This window comes from Halichoerus grypus, chromosome 14 (genome assembly GCF_964656455.1).
Source record: "Halichoerus grypus chromosome 14, mHalGry1.hap1.1, whole genome shotgun sequence".
NCBI lineage: Eukaryota > Metazoa > Chordata > Mammalia > Carnivora > Phocidae > Halichoerus > Halichoerus grypus.
In genome coordinates, this window is record NC_135725.1 from 88547387 (window position 1) to 88567062 (window position 19676).

Below are 19676 nucleotides of genomic sequence, written 5' to 3' on the forward strand. Positions count from 1 at the left end.
CGCCCCCACCCCCCGGCGGCAGACGGACCGGCGCCCGGCGCTGTAGGTGCGCCCCACAAGTGACCCCCTAGGCATACAGTCTTCGCTCCATCTCGCAGGTGAGGACACCGAAGGGCAGCGTCCCTTTGCAGGCCACCCAGCTGGTGCGGCTGCTCGGCCGCCTCCTCCTCGGGGGTCCGCACGCCCGGCGTCGGGGGCGCTCTGGCACACCTGTCGAGCAGGCCGCCGGGGCTGGCATCCCTCGGGGGTGGCAGGGCCTCAGCGGGGGCGGGGAGCCTGGGGGCGGGGGGCGGGCCGGTGCGCGCACGGCCCCTCCGGCCGCCTCTTGGGACTGGTGCCCCGCGGTGTCGGGAGTCACGGACTTGATCTTGAGAGTTGGGGGCTGGCGGGGCTCTGGGGCAGCCAGGAGAGACCCGAGACCTGCTCTTCCCTGGCAGGCGGGCCCTTCTCTCCTTCTGGCCACCTTACCCCCAAAGCCGGCTCCCGGGCGGGGACGAGGCACGAACACTGTGCAGTGTGCCGGGCAGGCTGAGCGCGAGGGCCAACGGAAATCCACTGGGGTACCCGGGCAAGGCCCTGCTCCTCTTAGGGCCTCAGTTTCCCCTTTCCCCATCCGTAAAATGAGAAAAGTGGAGCCATGCCTCCTCCTCTTCATCTGACTTCTCGCTTAGGGAGAAGCTTCCCTTCCCCTCCTGGCCACACTCCTGCGGGAGGAGGGCAAGACTGGCTTCTCCATGGGGAAAGCACTTCCAAGCAGTGCGGGATCCTGGTGGGGAGGGCGGGGGGTTCCGCCCCGCCCACCCACTCCCTCCCTTGCCTCCTCCCAAGTCTCCCCAAACTCTGGCGGTGGGCGCCCTCTGGTGTCGCCTGTCCCACCTTGCAGTCATGTACCAGAATTCCCGTAAGGCGTTTTGTAAAATAAAGAAACTATAATAATAATGAAAAGTATAAAATGTATAGAGTTTTCAAGAAACTGTGTTCTACTTCCAGAAAATGGTCACTTTAACTTTGTAAATATTTATCTAAAATGATATTTACGAAACTGTGATATATATTATTTGATTGTATATGTACAACTGTAAATACATTTGTACCTCTCTTGTATTCTAAAATAAAAATTACTTGGATCATTTATCACTTAGCATCTGAAGGGGTTGACACATTTATCTGCATGAAAAGGAAATATGAAAAGTGCCTAGAAACTGGAGAGGGGTTGGGCAGAGTTGTTTCACTGCTTTTGAAAGTCACCATTGTGCCCTCCCGGAGGAAGATTCTCCGTCACAACTGGGATGTCAGCTCCTAAAGAGATGGCCACAGTGCAAAGCAACCGGAAATCTTTGAAGGGGCTGGGCATATTCTTCATGCTTCCAGCTGGACTCTCAAATCCTGGTGTCCCACTTTGTTACTTCCCCCAAATCTTTACTTACTTTTTTTTTTCTTTTTTCTTTTTCATGAACAATTTAAGAGAATTCAAGCAGCCCGTGGGGTGGACCAAGATGGCCACCAAGTGCCCTCCCAATGCCTAGAATTTCCAAATGCTCTGGGTCCCCATTTCCAGAGCGACCCCGAGGAAGAGGAAAGAGGAGGAAGGCCTTCAATGCAGGGCCAGGCCCTGGCTCTCCTACCCAGCGCCTCCTGGCCAGGAGGAGGTGTGCACACTGGGGAGTGTGGGTTCACACCTGTACTCCAGCACGAGCTAGTTGGGAGGGTCGCCTTTCCAACCCACTGGCATCGTACAGGCACACCTCTGTGCATCCTCATTTAGCCGTGTGTGTGTGCACACGAGCTCACACACACACGAAGACACTTGAACTCACACTTTTATAAAGGCCATCCCCATTTGGAGCTTCAGGTGCTCCCAAAGACCCCCATACTTTGGGGACTGGTCTTGTACCCCGGCAGATGGGGGCACAGGTAGAGATGTACACTTGATGTGTTCATTTGCAAGGCCCATCTGGGGTTTCCTCCCTAGGGTAAGCGGGGAAAGTCACCCTTGTTACTCCTCCTCCCCCTGTCTCCAACCTCGCCTCTCCTTTGAAACCTCACCACTAGGCTTCTGATGCCTCCAGGGACCCCCCGGTATTACCTTTCCCCCATTGCAGGCGCCACGGGAGGCCTCTTGTTTCCATAAACAAAGCTGAATCCCCTTTCTCCTGGATGCTGACCAGTAGAGTTAAACACCCTCCTGACCCACATGCCGTGCCTCCCAGAGAGTAATGCTGGCTTCCTTCAGGAGTCAGACTTCAGAGAAGTCAGTAGGGCCCTTGATCAAAAAATCTACATGGCTCTCCGTAGCTAATTCCATTCTGTGAAGTCCCCGCTACCGAGCGCAGGGTCCACAGCCCGGGCTCCAGAACCCACCTGGTGGCAGCAGGCTGTAATTGCAGGCTAAAGTGCATTTGCTACGCCCGCTGCAGACCTACACAAGTGTGCGGGCGCTGGAGATCCAAGGATGAGCAGAGAGGAATGGGGGTCCCGAAGAATTGCACGCTGCTGGGAGGCCTGACACCAAAGGCCTGAGCTCTCACCGTGCTTGCATTCCCAGCAGACGCCTCAGGCCCCTTTCCACGGAGTGCACCCCCCCTCCTCCCCACAAAGGCATGCAAACACCACAGCAGTTTCTGGCCTTAGGGATTTAAATGCATTTATTCTGGGAATCCTCCCCACAAGCCTATGAAGCTGATGCTCTTTTTTCCTCCCTGATGCACTATTAATATCCATTTGAAGTAGAAGAAAACTGAGCTAGAGAGTAAATCATTTGCCCGTGTCACCCAGCCACGAGTAGCAGAGCCGTTTTTGCCACGGCCGCTGACCCTAGAAGCCATGCTCACGACCAGTGGGCCAACCACATCCCAGTCAACCCACAGAGTCAGGGCTTTCTGCGTATCCCACAGGGAGGCAGTGCAGACTGGCACCGTATGTAGACCTTGTATTCTTCAGCCTTGCAAAACTCGCTTACTCATTCTAGAAGCTTTTTTGGAGATTCCTTAGGACTTCGATGTACACGATCATGTTGTCTATGAATAGAGACAGTTTTACTTCTTCCTTTCCAATCAAGATGCCTTTTCTTTCTTTTTCTCATCTTATTGCGTGGTTCAGGAACTCCAGGAGTGGAGGATTCTAGATAGAGGCCACCGGGTCTGGGTTTGAAACCCTGCTCCGCCCTTCACTCGCTGTGTGACCTGAGGCAAGTCAGTTAGCGCCTCTGTGCCTCAGTTTCCTCAAATGGAAAAGAATGTTGTGAGGATAAAGTGGGATAATATATATAAACAAATAAACCATGTGGCTTGGTGCCTGGCACAAAGTTAAGTGTTCAATACATGGAAGCTCTTGTTAATGCAGGGATGCCTTTGGTGGGTGAGAAGGGTTGTAGCTTCTTTTGCCACCCACCCCACTGGACATTCCCCCAGAGGGCATCTGAGGCAGCTGTCCACCCCCCTCTTCTCCTACCCTTTGCTGTATCCATTATCCTTGGATCTCTTGAAATGGAGGAACAGATATCCCAAACTTTCAGCTTCCTCCCCACCTCAGAGCTGGCCTACTGGGATGTATGTCTGTGGCTAGTGGGGAAAGTTCTGGATGGTGGCTGATTAGCACCCTTGCCAACTGCTTCCTGCAACGTGGCTGCCTTGTCGAAATCAGACATCTTGCATGTTAGCGCAGGGCTTCAAAGACAAATCCTCCAAGAACCTGTCCCTGCTTGTCTGGTACCTGGCCCAGGCGGGATTAGGGCAGGTGGAGCGTGGCCCAGAGTGAGCCCCCTACAGGAGGGCCGGTTATTTACTATCTCTAGGGAATGGCTAACCCTGGAAGGGGCCTCAGTTTCAAGCACTGAGACACAATGAACAAAAAGCATAAAGTCCCCGGTTCTTGGAGTACTCGTGTTCTAGTGGAGGAAGTCCGCAATAAATAAGCAAACACACAGGAACATTCAGTGACAAGAAAGGAGACAGGATCAAGTGATAAAAAAGGGACCAAGGATTATTCCAGAAAAGGTGGTCAGGGAAGGCTTCTCTGAGGAGGTGATAGTTGTTTTTTTTTTTTTTTAAGATTTTATTTATTTATTTGACAGAGAGAGACACAGCGAGAGAGGGAACACAAGCAGGGGGAGTGGGAGAGGGAGAAGCAGGCTTCCCGCGGAGCGGGGAGCCCGATGCGGGGCTCGATCCCAGGACCCTGGGATCATGACCTGAGCTGAAGGCAGACACTTAACGACTGAGCCACCCAGGCGCCCCTGAGGAGGTGATAGTTGAGCTGAGGCCTGTGTGAGAAGCAGCCAGCCCCACCAAGACCTAGGGGAAGAGAATTCCATGCCAAGAGCGCCCCAAGTGCCCTGATCTTGGGGTGGCGACCAGAGCGGTGTGTATGGAATGCAGGTGAGACCAGCGCATCTGGCTGCAGTGGAAGGAGTAAGGGGTTGGGTTAGGAGGAGAGCGAGCTCAGAGACAGGGCCAGGCGAAGACGAGTTTGGATTTTATTCTTGGTGTAAAGGGAAGCTGCCAGAAGTGTTCTAAGCCGGGAAGTGGTTTAACCTGATGTGTTTTTTTAAAAGCTCACTCTGGCTGCTCTATGGAGATTGGATGGTAGGAGGGGCAAATGTAGAACCAGCCTGGAGGTGGTGCCCAGGTGAGACAGGACTGAGTGGCCTGAGGAAAGTGCACAGATGGGAGGTAGGTGGATGTGGGGGGAACTGATGAATGTTAGACCTGAGAGGCCATTAAAATCACTGAGGGAGTTAAACACATGCTCACAGGCTTCCAAGACCCCACCTTTGTAGCACCTCAATGCCCAAGTTTGGGCTCAGGAATCCATATTCCTTTTTTCTTTTTTCTTTTTTAAGATTTTATTTATTTATTTGACAGACACAGAGAGAGAGAGAGCGCACAAGCAGGGGGAGCGGCAGGCAGAGGGAGAGGGAGAGGGAGAAGCAGGCTTTCCGCAAAGCAGGGAGCCCAATTTGGGGCTCGATCCCAGGACCCCAGGGATCATGACCTGAGCCTAAGGCAGACGCTTAACCAACTGAGCCAGCCAGGCGCCCTGAGGCATCCATATTCCTAATAAGCCCCTCTGGGATGTGCACTGTTCCCGGGTGCCCGGTTGCCCGGTGTGGTATGAAGAAGCAAGTCTGTTGCACAGAGAGGAGCTCTGGTGGGGAGTCTGGAGTCTCGGGTGCCAGTCCCAATTGCAGGTCTGTTGTGGGATTCAGAGACCCCAAGGGACCGTCAGGAATAGCAATTCTTACCTCCAAGATGGGCCAAGTGTGAGGAATAAGTAGCATGTGTTTGTAAAGCATTCAGCAAAGGACAAGGCCCTGGAGAAGTGTTTGGTAAATGGTGCAGGCTTTGGGGTAAAGCAGGTGCAGTGGGAAGGAACACTGGCCCTGCCACCAAGCACTCTGTGAATATTAGTCCTTTTTGGCCCTTAGTTGCTTCCGCTATTAAAAAACGTATCTGCAGTGGACTGAATGTGTCCCTCCTAAATTCATGTGTTGAAATCCTAACCCCCAAGTTTAAGTATGAGGAGGTGGGACCTTTGGGAGGTGATTAGTTCACCAGGGTGGAGCCCTTGTAAATTGGATTAGTGCCTTATAAAAGACACCCCAGAGACTCCCCTCACCCCTTCTGGGCCATACGAGGAAACAGCGAGAAGTCAGTTGTCTGTGAACCGGGAAGCCAGCTCTCAACAGACACTGAATCCGACACTATACTTAGTGTTCATAATCCCAATGCTGTGACAGGCCCGGTAAATGTGGATCGCTTCTCGGCCTTTTGGCTAAGATCAAGTGTAGGCTCGTAAATGTGGGTGCTGCGAGAATGGGAGGGGCGGAGGTTTTGTCCGTCCCTTCTGGGATGAAAGTGGATGATGTCAAGAGTACCCTACTCTTGGTCTAGGGGCCCTCCCAGGCCTAGCTCCCTAGCCGGCTGGGCTACCCTGGCTCAAAGGACACCACTGCCCTCTTACGGTGGAGGCCAGACTCAACTCACACTTTTGTAGCTCTATCATCTCCTCCACGCAGGAGGGCGATTGTCTGACCTTCGGATGCCCCATGGAGCCCTGGAATTTATATCCTTGACTGCCTTGCAGGATTGGCTTTCTTGACAGATGTAGTTGTGAGCTTTGCTTAAAAAGAAATGTTGTCCTTTTGGAGGTTTAGCAAACAACTGGTCTGATGGATCTTTAGGAGGCAGTGGACCTGATTTGCTGAGCGTAGTGTGTGAGGCTAATGCAAGTTATTTAATCCTCTTTAGGGTCCCTGTGCATAATCATCAGCTCCAATTCCCTGAGGTTGAAACACGGTTTGTTGTGGATGCTATAAATCACGCAGGGCAAGGGGGAGGGAGAGGGTAGTGGGAGGCAGGGAGAAGGGAGGAGGGAAATGCTCCTATTAAATAGGATGTGGAGGAGGCACCTGGGTGGCTCAGTCGGTTAAGCGTCTGCCTTCGGCTCAGGTCATGATCTTGGGGTCCTGGGATTGCGCCCCACATCAGGCTTTCGGCTCAGCGGCGTGTCTGCTTCTCCCTCTCCCTCTGTGATCTCTCTTGCTTTTGCTCTTTCTCAGATAAATAAATAAAATATTTTTAAAAAGTAAACTGGACATGGGGATAAAGCCACATATACATCTGTCTGTCCACCATTGAATCCTTAGAACAGCTCCTGGCACACAGAGAGTGCTCAATTTGTTGTATGAGTAAATATAAACCCATATCTTTGTATTATGTGTGCACCTGCCCTCCCTACAAAATAGGCCTGCTTTGCAAGGTTTGCATATTCTCTTAGGCAGTTTTACTTTTAAGTTAGAGTAAATCAGCTCATTCAAAAGAAGTTATTAAGAAAGAACAGAATCAGCACCTGGAACACTGTTTGGGGGTCGAGGTGGTTGGTTGGTGCTGAGCCAGCACCCACGAGGAGGCAGTAAAGTAGAACACTGGGGCTACCAGGAACAGTATGAAAAGGGCCTCTTTTTTCTTTCCAACTAGTGTTTTCTGTAGAGCCCACCTCCCCAACCTCCTGAGCTCTCTCATACCAAAGAATCACATTTTAGCAACTTAGAGTTGGAAGGAAACTCATAGGCCCATTTCTCAATGATCTCTGACTCTGGTAAACCATAAATGGGATGATGATTACGAGATATTTTTGGTAAAAAATCAAACGCCATGCAACCTGAGATCTCATTATTTCACAGGTGCGGCCTTACCAATAGTAAAAATGGCAACTTGGCTCCCTCATTCCCTTCATGTTAGCCAAACGGTTGCCAGTAGTCAACATGGCCGCCAGACTGTGCGTTCCCATTGGCGACTGCTCTGAGGCCCGCCCTGCCCCGCCCCTCCGTGCGAAGGCCGGGAACTGCCGAGACGGATGTCGCCGTTCCCGGCCGGACTGCGCCTGCGCCATTCTTTGGCGCCAAGATGGCGGTGGAGATGAGGCTTCCCGTGGCTCGCAAGCCTCTTAGCGAGAGCGTGGGCCGCGATACCAAAAAACATCTGGTGGTTCCGGGGGACACGATCACCACGGACACGGGATTCATGCGGTACGTGGGGACCTGGGGACTCGGGGCCCCAAAGGGCGGCTGCTGGGCTGTGCACGTGGCCTCTGTTCCCTTGCATCTGAGTACCCGCGGGACGCAGGGCACAGCTGAGCATGCCAGCTCCCTTGTTTCCGAGTCCTCGGGCTTCTTATTCTATGCACCTTGTGTGTCCCCGTCTGCGTTTGCCTCAGTCCCTGGAAATCCTTCTCTCCTAACCTCTGGTGTCAAAGACTCCTGGGTTCTCTGCCTCGGGCCCTGATCTCTGAGCCTTCCTCGCCGTCTTCGTTGGAGACCTGCAAAACTGGGGAGGGTTAGGAGCAGGGGCCTCTTTCCAGTTTTCAGATGAGGGGACAGTGGGCATTCCTGACGTGGCCTCTTCTCTCGGCGACATCTCTTAGCCAGGTGCTCGGTTTTGAAATCAGTAATTGTTTGGGCTTAGGGCATACACAATATGTTGTGCTACATGCACCCAAATCTACATTTTGAATCTGAAGGCAGTACAATATGTGTAGTTAAGAGAGCAGACTCTTGAGCCACACAGTTGGGGTCTCAGCCCTGCGCCATCACATATTATAAGTTGTATTTCCTCTCCAAGGTCAGTTTTCTTATCTGATAGTGATAATAACAGTAACTATTTGGTAGGGAAATGAGAATTAAATGAGGAAATAATTAAGAAAAGAAGCGGGGTGCCTGGGTGGCTCACTCGGTTAAGCGTCTGACTCCTGATTTTAGCTCAGGTGTGATCTCAGGGTCCTGAGATCCAGCCCATGCAACCCCCCCTCCCCAGGCTTCACGCTGGGTGTGGAGCCTGCTTGGGATTTTCTCCCTCTCTGCCTCTCCCCCTCCTCTTTCTTTCTCAAAAAAAAAAAAAAAAAGAAGAAAAGAAGCAAAACTCACCATTGTATCACTATCGTAGATAAACACTAGTAGTATTTCAGCCTTTTGGTGGTGGGGGTACAGCATTTATAATATTGCTCTTTAACCTTTTAGTTTGAGGTTATTGGATCCGAAGGAATCTTAAGTGTCAGTCCTTCATGAATTCAGCATATATTTGTATTACGTGCGGTTGGAGTACAGCTGTTATCAAAGTAGGGAAATCTCTGTCGCGGTGGAGTTTGTATTTCGACAGAGACAGACAGATAATAAACAATAAGCACAACAAACAAGTTAGTATGTTTGGTGATAAATTCAGTGGGGAAAATGCAAAGTTGAGCAGGGTAAGTGGAATGTGGTTGGGAATATGGTGGGGGTGGTGGCAGCAGGATGGGTGACTGTTTTAAATGGGGTAATCAAGGTAGGCCTGATGGAGAACGTGACATTTGAGTAGACTTGAGTAAGACAAGGGGAGATGTCTATGCAGCTCTCTCAAGGAGTGTTCGGGGCACAGAGAAAAGCCAGGCTTTAAAGTAGGAGGAGCCTGTTAGGAATATATTGTTCTTGAAGGGAGAGGTCATCTCAAGAGTTACCCTTGTATCCTTTGTATCCTACTCTTAAAACAGGGGCCATGGAACTTACATGGGGGAAGAGAAGCTCATTGCATCTGTGGCTGGCTCAGTGGAGAGGGTAAACAAGTTGATCTGTGTGAAAGCTTTGAAAACCAGGTGAGAACAAAAGGTGTGTATTCTCTTGTGTCATTCATGTTATACAGCCAGGAACATACCCCACCCCCCCGCCTGCTTTATCATTCAGTAGGTCTGCGATTTTGAACATGACTATAGAAAGGATATAGGTGACTATAGGTAAGTGTGGGCTTCAAAGGTTTCCTCACATTACTCGATCTCTCCAAACTTTGGCCACCTCCTCTGCAAAATGAGGGTGATAGCATGATCCATCTTGTAGGATTTTAGTTAGAATTCATTGAAACGGGACATGTAAAGTACTTAGCACAGGGCCTGCTACCTAGAAGAGCTCAGTAAAGGTTAGCCCCAGAAAGGAAGCCGGTGGGGCTGGAATGGAGTGAGCAAGGGGGAGTGTAGGGGCAGATGCAGACAGAGAGCCGAGGTGGGCAGCCTGCCTTGATAAGCATGTTGTCTTCCACTTTCTGTAGTCTAGGCCACCCCTGGAAGGGGTGGAGCAGAGGAGGGACATGATCTGACTTCTGTCTTAATATCACTGGCTGCTGGAAGGGATTGAGGGGGAACAGGGGCAGGCTTAGGGAGACTTCATGGACTGTTTTCATCATCTAAAATAATGGTGGCTTGGACTAAAGGAGCAGTAGAAGTGGGGAGTAATGGCTGATTCTGCATATATTTTGTGTTCTGAGTTTTTTGTTTTGTTTTGTTTTTCACTTAAGGGTATTGGATTTTGTATTCTTTGGGCTTTTCCGTATATAGGACCATGTCTGTGAATCGAGGTAGTTTTACTTTTTCCTTTCCCAATTTGGATGCCTTTTATTTCTGTGTATATTTTGAAGGTAGAGCCAGTAGGATCAGCTGCTGGACTTGTCCTGGAGTGAGAGAGAGAGAGAGAGAGAGAGAGAAATCAAGCGTTCCTCCAAGGACTCCCAAGATTTTTGGCTTGAGCAACTGGAGGAATGGTGTTGCCATTTACTGAGACCCTGCTGGCTGGGAGAGGACCAGTTTGTGATGGGGGCTGGGGAGGGAGCTGCTGGAAAGCTTTTCTTTAGGTTGGTGACATTTGGAAATGCCTAATAGTCATGTAAATAGAGATGCTAGGTAGCCAGCAGTTGACTGGAGTCTGGAATTCAGGGGAATGGCATAGTCATCAGTGGTATTTAAAGCCATTAGATTGGATGAGCTCAGCAAGAGGTGAGTGTGGGCTGACAGAGAAGAGGTCCACAGCTGGAGCCTTCAGCATGGAAGACATAATGATTAGAATTGGGATAAGGAACTAGCACAGGGGCCGGAGTTGAGCACCCTGTGGGTGGGGGAGACTGTGAGTGGACTGGATTGAGTGGGGTCCTGTCTCAGTCTCCTCTTCCTCCTCCTTTGCTGATGCAGAAGCCATCTGTGTTCCAGAGCCCCCCAGGAAATATTCCATGGTTATCAGTGTCATGTAATTAACAAAATAGGGGTTTCAGGCTTAAGGAACTACTTGGAATAAATGGTTTGTCCAAGAATAGTTAATGGAGACTTTATACATGTAAGAATGTTTGAAGTTCTCAGTTCTTGGAAATAAGTCGGAAAAGCATAGTATGTGAATTTACCATACTTCAGCATGGTGCCTAATCCAGGCCCTCATCCTGTTGAACTGAAATCTCCAGTGGTGCTTAGTCTTGTAATAAGGTCTGTTCACTGATGGATGACCTGTTTTATCTTTCAGATATAATGGTGAAGTAGGAGACATTGTGGTGGGGAGAATCACAGAGGTAAAGTAGATATCATGTTGGTTTTTACAAAGTAAAAGCAAGCTGGTGATTGAATGAATGGGATAGTCATTCTATCTGTAGTTATGCAAATGGGGCATTCATTGCATTTGACTCTTACGTGCCCCCCCCCAAGAGATTTTATTTTTTTATTTGAGAGAGCACAGGTGGGGTTGGGGAGGAGCAGAAGGAGAGGGAGAGGCAGACTCCCTGCTGAGCACGGAGCCCCATGGGGCTTGATCCCAGGACCTGAGCCTAAGGCAGACACTTAACCGACTAAGCCACCCAGGCGCCCCTTACGTGCCCTTTGATGTAAACAGTTGGCTTGTTGTATTGGGGATTATTGGTCACTGACGATGTGAGCTCTTGCCCCTGGAGTCTGTGTCCAACTGTGAAATTTCTCTGTAGGTTCAACAGAAGAGGTGGAAGGTGGAGACCAACTCTAGGCTGGATTCGGTCTTGCTTCTGTCATCCATGAACCTTCCTGGAGGAGAGCTGGTAAGGATCTCCAGGCTGGTACTGTAGAATTTGCTAGCGAAAGTTCTGGGGTCCGTTGCACCAGTGGAGAACTCTGCTTTATGCTGAGGTTGCGTCTTTTACTCTTGTTTGTCTGCTCTGAGGTTTGCTGCCTGGATGTACACATTTTCACTTGGTCCGGGCCTCTCAACATAAGCAGCAGTTGGTATGTGATAGGATCTGGAATGGCCGTGGGGTGTAATCCCAAAAGAGAGTTGGAAGAGAAGCTCTCAGGTGCTTGGTGCTCATTTTCCTTTTCTGGGTGTATCAGCTTTGCACAGTGATGGTGTCCCTTGAAAATATGTGTTTAGATTAGCTTTTTGTCAATTGAATGGCATTTGGTATTCCAGACAACTGCAATACCTAAGGGGCGGCCTTTTGTAAAATGCCGTGGTTTCTCTTCAATCCAGCATGTATGTACAGAGAGGCTCACTGCTAGGTTCTCTGGAGAATGCAAGATAAAGGAGGCTTGGCTGAGTTCCTGAAAGTGCACAGATTAGCAGGGGAAGCGAGATAACTGATCTAAATACCTGACAGTCGAAGAATAAACAAGCGTGTGATTGTACAGAAGGAGTGAGTGATTTCACTGGGAGATGCTTGTAGGAAAGGGGCATTAGAGTGGATCCCTGAAGAATGGATGGAATTTCACAGGGAGTCTGAGACCACGGGAAATGTGTGAGTAAAGATAAGAGTCAAGCCATAGGTAGTCTGGTCCTGCTGCAGCAGGGAGGGCTGCCACGGACGGTGAGTGTGGACAAGGAGGCTGGGCACGATTGGGAGGGGTTTCAGCAGCATGTAAGGAGTTGGAAAACTATGCAGAGAAAGGAGGGGGAGAGGAGGAGCTGTGGGAAGGCCTGTACGAGGGAAAGTGGTGGTGATCGCTCTGGTGTTCCTTGAGTGACACTGCTTACCTACTCTAGTGTCTGAATACTGTGGCTGGTTCCAGAGATCTTTCTGTAGGATCTGACTTAAGTCACGTCATCGCTTTGTGTATTTCAGAGGAGAAGATCTGCAGAAGACGAGCTGGCCATGAGAGGTTTCTTGCAGGAAGGGGATCTTATCAGTGTATCCTGCACCTTGGATTACAGCGTCTCTATGCTCTTTACGGAGCTGGGAAATGGGGCTTTGATCGTATGTCTCCGCCTGGAGACATGTAGTCCTGGCGGGGATCTGGATCCTAGATCAAGTGTCTCAGGCTCTGCTGCAGCCTTCCTCCATCCACTTAACCCAGCCGAACTCTCCAGCCCTTGTTCAGACCTGCTGCCTCAGTCATTTTTTGGGGTTTTGTCACTTATGGTGGCCCGTGCTTTAAGCTAGACTCCAATTTTCTTATGCAGGGAGTAGAAAAGGTGTTGTTCCCATCAAGACATTCATGAGAACCAAGGGGGAGAGGTTAGGTCGAGGTGCTGTCCTCCGGGTCTGTCAGGCTGCGAGTGGGACCGTTGGGGATGGGAGGAAAGGAAGGGGGGGGGGCAGGGCCCCAGGGAAGGCGGTGCCGTGAGAGCGTTGCTTCCTTCATCAGCCCGGCCAGGCGGAGGTGCAGGCAGTGTTCTCCGACGGGGCTGTCTCCCTGCACACGAGGAGTCTGAAATACGGCAAAGTAAGTTGGGCTCCTGCTTTTCCTGATACAGACTGAGACTTCGAATCCATTTCTGAATCCCCAGGGCTCTCTGGAGTTCGGCCCTGAAGAGCCCCAGCAGTTAAGCAGGATAGGCTGGCCTCCCCAGAGCGGCTGGTTCACGCGGTCATGGGTCAGTAGCATTGTCACCGACGACAGCTCCTGTTCTCTTCTTACTGAGGAGACTGTTGTGGCAGGAGAGCTCCCGTGACCAGGGGCCCCGCGCCCTGCTGGCTCGGCTTGCTCCCGGGGGCGCTGCCGCTTTGTACTGGGGCCAGGCCTGAGAGGCTCTACTAGGAGCAGAGGGAGGTCATACTGAAACCCGATGGCCCTGGCTCTAGACAAATGTCCAGTCAATAAATTGGGTGTCATTACTAGGAGAAACTGGTTTGCCACTTGAGCCTCTAAATGAAATGTCACTGATTGTACGAAGTTACGTTATTGAGGCTCTTACTGTTTTAACGATAGCATACTTTTTTTCTTTTAAAGATTCACTTATTTTAGCAAGAGAGAGTGCACATGAGCAGGGGAGGGGCCGAGGGAGAGAAGCAGACTCCCCGCTGGGCGGGGAGCCCGCGTGGGGCTTGATTCCACAAACCTGAGATCATGACCCGAGCCGAAACCGAGAGACAGGGGCCCCACGCCAGCATACTTTCTCTAAAACAGATTATGATTTATTAGTCTCTGGGCTTTATCTGGCGGAACCTTCTCATTTTCTGTTCGCTTGTGGAGTGGCTCCAGTCAGCCGTGCGCGCAGCCCTGGAGCAAGGCCACAGCTACACTCTGGGTGCTGACCTTCCTGGGCCTGGTCCTGCAGACCCTCCCTCTGCGGGCGGGATGGGAACTCGGGGCTGACCCCCCCCCCCCCACCGGGGATGGGTTTGCACCCAGCTGTCGGCCACTCCCCTTGCCCAGCGGCACGCGTGTCCGGGCAGGGTAGGTGGCTGGGATCCAGGTGGAACAGAATGGTGCACCTGGGCCCACAAGAGGCTCGGGCGCACGTCCTCATTAGCGCCAGCTTGCCTGACTCTGCCAGCGCACCAGCCCCAGATTCAAATATAATGATAAGAATGGCAGAGAATGAGAGAAGGGTATTGAAAGTCACCTTCTCTTGGGGTGTGTCAACAACCTCTGCGTCCAGAAGTGTCCTCTGGGAGTAATTACCCTGTGTGTACACACAGGTGACTGTAGTCATTAACAGGAGTGGCCCCGACTCCACTGTAATGAGGATGTGTATTCTGTGGTCTGCTTTTCACGCACTTTACTCATGACCCTCCAGTGACTTCGTTTATGCTGTATTTCTTTAGCTAGGCCAGGGGGTGTTGGTCCAGGTTTCCCCCTCCCTGGTCAAACGGCAGAAGACTCACTTCCATGATTTGCCCTGTGGGGCCTCAGTGATTCTTGGTAGCAACGGCTTCATCTGGATTTACCCCACACCCGAGCACAAAGAAGAGGACGCGGGGGGCTTCACTGCAAACCTGGAGGTGTGTAAACACCATGGCTGCTGTCGGGGCGGAGTGGCGCTCAGTCTTCGCTGTGCTTCTGGGGCGGGTGGAGCTGGCTGTTTCAGTTTTTAAAATTTTTTACTTTTTAAAGATTTATTTATCTATTTGAGAGAGCGTGCGCATGAGCAGGGGCGGGAGAGGGAGAAAAGCAGACTCCATGCTGAGCGCAGAGCCCAACTCGGGGCTCGATCCCACAACCCTGAGATCATGACCTGAGCTGAAACCAAGTCGGACGCTTAACCGACTTAGCCACCCAGGCGTCCCAAGAGCTGTCTGGTTTTAAACCGTATGACTGCTGTAGTCTGAGGGAATTCGAGTTTCCCTTGAGGTGTCTTCATGAACATCGTCTTGCCTTCTCCTTTTCTGAAGGAAAAGGAACGGGAACTGGTTTGATCCCCATTGGCAGGATGGCAGGTTGCAGGGTTACAGCAGCTGAGGGCCTTCCTAGTCTCCCTTGGAGTTAGCAGTTGATTGGCTTGGAGTCTCGGAGTGATAGGGTCCAAGTTATAAATGATTTCTGCGCTTTGCCGTGACTCTTTCCTGACTTCGGTTCTGTGTTTCCCTCTGCCTCCGCTGGCAGCCCATCTCCCTCGCCGACCGAGAGGTGATCTCCCGGCTCCGGAACTGCATCGTCTCGCTGGTCACCCAGAGGATGATGCTGTATGACACCAGCATCCTGTATTGCTACGAGGCATCCCTTCCACACCAGGTACCTGCTCCAGCCACGCCCTCCCTCTTCCTCGTCCAGCTGTAGGGGGGGGTGTGTCGTCTGCTCCAGCGCTTCCTCTGGGATCGCAAGCACATCTCCCGGCAGCTTCACCATGTCCAGTGGTGGGAACGGATCTGCTGGGCAGCCCTACTGAGTGTTGGTAGAGTTTCCCCAAGATACTTGTAATATCCACGGTGTCTAGTGTCCCTCGAAGGATTTGGGGGGATGGAGGTGCTGGGGAGGACTAGTTTACAACAGCAGCTCTCTGGACTTCATCTTCCCATCCCAAATTTTAGTTTTATCTTTTTAGTGAATGCCAAGAATCAGGTCTTTGTTCCTGACAGCTGTATACGGGAGAATCTTGATCGTTCATTAAGCTGGTTCTAGCAGATTGCAATACTTAAGCCTCCAATCAAGGAATATAGACGGATGCCTGGATAGCTCAGTTGGTTGAGCTTCTGGCTCTTGATTTTGGCTCAGGTTGTGATTTTGGGATCATGGGATCGAGCCCCATGTTGGGCTCTGTGCTCAGCGCAGAGTCTGCTTGGAATTCTCTCTCTGGCCCTTCCCCCCGCTCACGTGTTCGCTCTTGTTCTTTAAAATAAATAAATCTTAGGGGTGCCTGGGTGGCTCAGTCGTTCAGCGTCTGCCCTTGGCTCAGGTCATGATGTCAGTGTCTTGGGATTGAGCCCTGCATTGGGCTCCCTGCTCCTCCCCCTCCTGCTCCCCCCTGCTTCTGCGTGTGCGCATGCTCTCTCTCTCTCTCTGTCAAATAAATAAATACAATCTTTAAATTTAAATCTTAAAAATGAAAGGAATATAGAAAGTTTATGGTAACCATGCTTGGTTTCTGCGTTTGGATGTCTGCTTATGGTTGGTTTCTTTTCTGAACAAATACCTTTTTCTTTTCTTCTTTAGATCAAAGACCTCTTAAAGCCAGAAATAATGGAGGAAGTAGTTATGGAAACGCGTCAGAGGCTTTTAGAACAGGAGGGGTGAGGAGAGACATCTGAAGGACGGGACGGTGTGCACCTGACCGGAGCAGTTCTTGAAAGTGAAGAATCTGATTTGTGGTCCCATGTGTGGCTCCGTGGAGAACTGACCTATATCGGGCTACCTCTGGCCCAAAGACCTGCGTTCTCCTGTTCGAGGGCAGAGCCTGGGGAAGTGCTGCTGGTGCCTCTGGTTGCCCGCAGAGACCGGTGCTATGGTTAGTTTCAGGCCTTTAGTTTTTTAAATTTTTATTATTATTATCTTTCTTTTTTTTTTTTTTTTTTTTTAAGTTTCAAGACTTCAGAAGCACACAGTGTTTCAGCCAAGTGGACTCCCATTCTGGAATAATATGGAGAATCTTTTTCTTCCACTCACCATCAATTCACAATTTCACATGAAATTGCCCTTATAAAATACACAGCCTCCCTGACCCGCAAATTGCCTGTTTTGGCCTCTATTCCCACTTCTGCAGCGCAAGTAGGATATTGAAGAATATAGTTAGTAACTTTTTTTTTTGAGAGAGAGGGAGCGTGCTTGCGCAGGGGTGGGGGAGCGTGGATCTTAAGCAGGCTCCACACCCAGCACAGAGCCAGTGCAGGGCTCAGTCTCATGACATTGAGATCATGATCTGAGCCGAAACCGAGAGCCTGGACGCTTAACCCACTGAGCCACCCAGGCGCCTGTATAGTTAGTAACATTAACCCAACAGTCAAATGGAAGAATAAAGTTAACCAAGCAGCCTTTGCTTGGTTGGAATCTTATTTCCCACTGCATGTTCCTTCTAGCGGTAAATGCAAGTGTGTCTACACCAGGCTGCCATAATCTGTCCTGCCTTTAAGGGTGATTTGTCAGAAGCTGACTTAGTGATAACAATGAATGTTCAGGGTGCTCCGAGGAACACGAAAACAATAAGAGAAATGCACATGGGTAAAGAAAAGCTGTTTTCCTCCTGTCAAGTAATAATGCATTAACTTTAGAATAATTCAGGGTTGGGACACCTGGGTGGCTCACTCGTTAAGCGTCTGCCGTCGGCTCAGGTCGAGTCCCACATCGGGCTCCTTGCTCAGTGAGGAGCCTGCTTCTCCCTCTCCCTCTGCTGCTCCCCCTGCTTGTGCTCTCTCTCTTTGACAAATAAATAAAAATCTTTAAAAAAAAAATAATAATTTAGGGTTAAAAACAGGAGATTGAAGTTCTCACTGAGGAATGCTAGAATTCCCATGCATTGGTTTTCCTAATGACTCTAAAAATGGTACTCTGATTCAGGTTTGGGGAAACATTTTTTTAAAGGCAGTCTATGAAGTGCTATCTTATTTCACAATACGTGAACTATTTTTTATATATTTATAAATGTGGCTTTAACATCCCTGTTTCTGTCCCCGTGTCCTGTGTAATACTTGGGAGCAGAGTACAGTTGAAGGAGGGCTTAGCAGATACAAAATCTGATGGAGGCCTTAACTGCTCTCTGCCGGGTCATCTAGTAAAATGTAAACCTTGGACAGTTTCAGTGGTAGTGATTTTGAACACTGCATTTGACAGTTTTGAAATACAGCTTGGCTCTTCACTACTGGTATATTTCCTGAACTTACAACATTACTCAAGAGGTATCTTACAGACAGCCGAATATTCCATAGGCTGTGGTGCAACTTTAGATTTGCTCACTTGGCTTGGCATGTTTTTGGAGCACACGCTAAGGCCGGATGAGAGCAGGGAGTGCAGAGGGTGGAAGCCGAAGTCCCTGATTTGGTTTAGTTGACTGGGATCATTTGTAAGCTCTCTGAAAGTTTGTTCTTGCTTGGTCTGGTCTCCCAGGCTGCCAGCCTTCTGCTGCTCATTCAGTATGTCCTGAATGGGAATCACTTACCTGCCCAATGGGAATGATAGAACAGTCTGAAAGCACCTCTTGTGGATGATCTCTCCATGGCCCACTAGAGGGCGCTCTTGTCGAGTGTTAATTCCAGTGGGTGTTCTTAAAAAATGGGGTAAGGGGAAATTTTTACACTGGTGCTGAATCCCTGTAGCAACTTGTGATTGCTTTGCTCTATAAAAGTGAGGACAAAGTTAGACTGAATGAGAATATGTGAACCTAAAGGGATTTATTCAACATTTGGTAACGTTGATTTCTGACCGTCAGGCATTTGCTGAGCTCTGCATTTTAGTTTTTAAGTCCTCGAAGGTATCATTCTACAGTGTTATACAGGAAGTAAAAGAGTATAGTGCATCTCTAGAAAATACTGCAGTCTAGGCTTGGGGTTCACCTATAATAGGATGGTGAGTGGAAAGTGGAGATGGGGGATGCACCTTTAGATCAGATGCAGGTGGCCTCTCCACTGTCCCCTAAAGCATCATCTCAGTCTGCAGAAGACCAAACAAGATCTAGTTTGATAGTTAGCAGATAGGACCTCCACTTAGAAATGAAGAAAGTGGTTCAGAGAAAGTGACTTGATTAAGCTCCTACTGAGCTTAGCTATGAATCAGGAGTAGGCTTAAGCATTAGAGAGGTATCCTATAGCAACCCTTTAGAGAATGGGTTGGACTATTGGTGAAAGAATGTGGGTCCAGAAATTTTATTTCCAGCATTGAGACCAGTCCTTTGGGTTGTTACCATTTTGCTCATCGCTTCTCCCTCTATGTATGCTCCTCAGGACAGGGGTGAGCGTCTCCCCACCCCCTGTTGTATACTAGCACCTAGGGCAGCACTCAGCACACCGGCTCGATGAATGTTGAATTAGTTGTAGAAATGCATATTAGAGTTCTGATCCAATTGCCTAATTTTAAGCGTTTATAAACTAGAGAACTATGATGTGCAGGAAATGATTAAAGCATGAATAGAAAGACACCAACATCTCCAAGAAAAATCAGGACAAGATCATGTGTGAATAAAGGGGAACAAGGGTGTTGAACGTTTGAAGAGTGAAGTATATCATTCGTATCGAGTCAGGCCTGAGTTTGCCAGCCAAGTTAGTTTGTGAGAGAGCAAAGCTAAACCAAATAACATCTGAATTTTAAGTTTGAGTTCTAAATTTGGGTGCAAGTTTTCATATGCTTCACATTCAGTACCTCCACATGACTATTCTTGAAGCTGCTATCCACAAAATCACTACCATTTCCCCATCCAGCAGAAATATTCCTAAAATATGTAACAATATAACTGGATTACAACGCCTGTAACGGGCCATGGTTGTGGTTCTTCTGAAAAATGAGTTGTCCAACGTGGCTGAAAAATCAGTGGTCTGACATGGTCAACAGTTACACTGAACATGCAGTGGAAAAGCATGGGCTTTGCAGCAAGATCAATCTGGGCTCAAGTGGTGACTTTGTCACATACTAACTAGGCAAGTGACCTTGATTAAGTCACCTCTCTGAATCTTTCCTCAGCTGTATAATGGGGAATAATATTACACGCCTCACTGGGCTACAGTGAGGATTAAATTAGATAATGTAGCTTATGAAAAGCATAACACAGTTAAGTAGTGTAGAGTAGGCGC

At 49.6% G+C, this 19676-nt stretch overlaps 1 protein-coding gene across 2 annotated transcripts; it reads left to right on the forward strand.

Annotated features, from left to right (window-relative positions):
• Positions 1-7: 7 nt before the first annotated feature.
• EXOSC2 (exosome component 2) lies at positions 8-19095 on the forward strand. 2 transcript variants are annotated; one of them, XM_036117069.2, is made up of 10 exons: positions 8-98; positions 7184-7528; positions 9025-9126; positions 10808-10853; positions 11259-11348; positions 12366-12431; positions 12898-12966; positions 14292-14468; positions 15070-15198; positions 16117-19095. In XM_036117069.2, the coding sequence occupies exons 2-10, from the start codon at positions 7407-7409 to the stop codon at positions 16195-16197; spliced, it is 882 nt and encodes a 293-aa protein (XP_035972962.1). In that variant the 5' UTR covers positions 8-98; positions 7184-7406; the 3' UTR covers positions 16198-19095. The 2 variants fall into 2 exon arrangements, with proteins under 2 accessions (XP_035972962.1, XP_077918024.1); XM_078061898.1 differs by lacking the exon at positions 15070-15198.
• The last annotated feature ends 581 nt before the right edge of the window (positions 19096-19676 follow it).

Excerpts from the sequence above, each read along its gene's own strand:
- EXOSC2 (XM_036117069.2), top strand. The coding sequence starts at position 7,407 with ATGGCGGTGGAGATGAGGCTTCCCGTGGCTCGCAAGCCTCTTAGCGAG. Across the intron at positions 9,127-10,807 it reads GTGAAAGCTTTGAAAACCAG|ATATAATGGTGAAGTAGGAG; the intron begins GTGAGAACAAAA and ends TTTATCTTTCAG. Across the intron at positions 11,349-12,365 it reads ACCTTCCTGGAGGAGAGCTG|AGGAGAAGATCTGCAGAAGA; the intron begins GTAAGGATCTCC and ends TGTGTATTTCAG.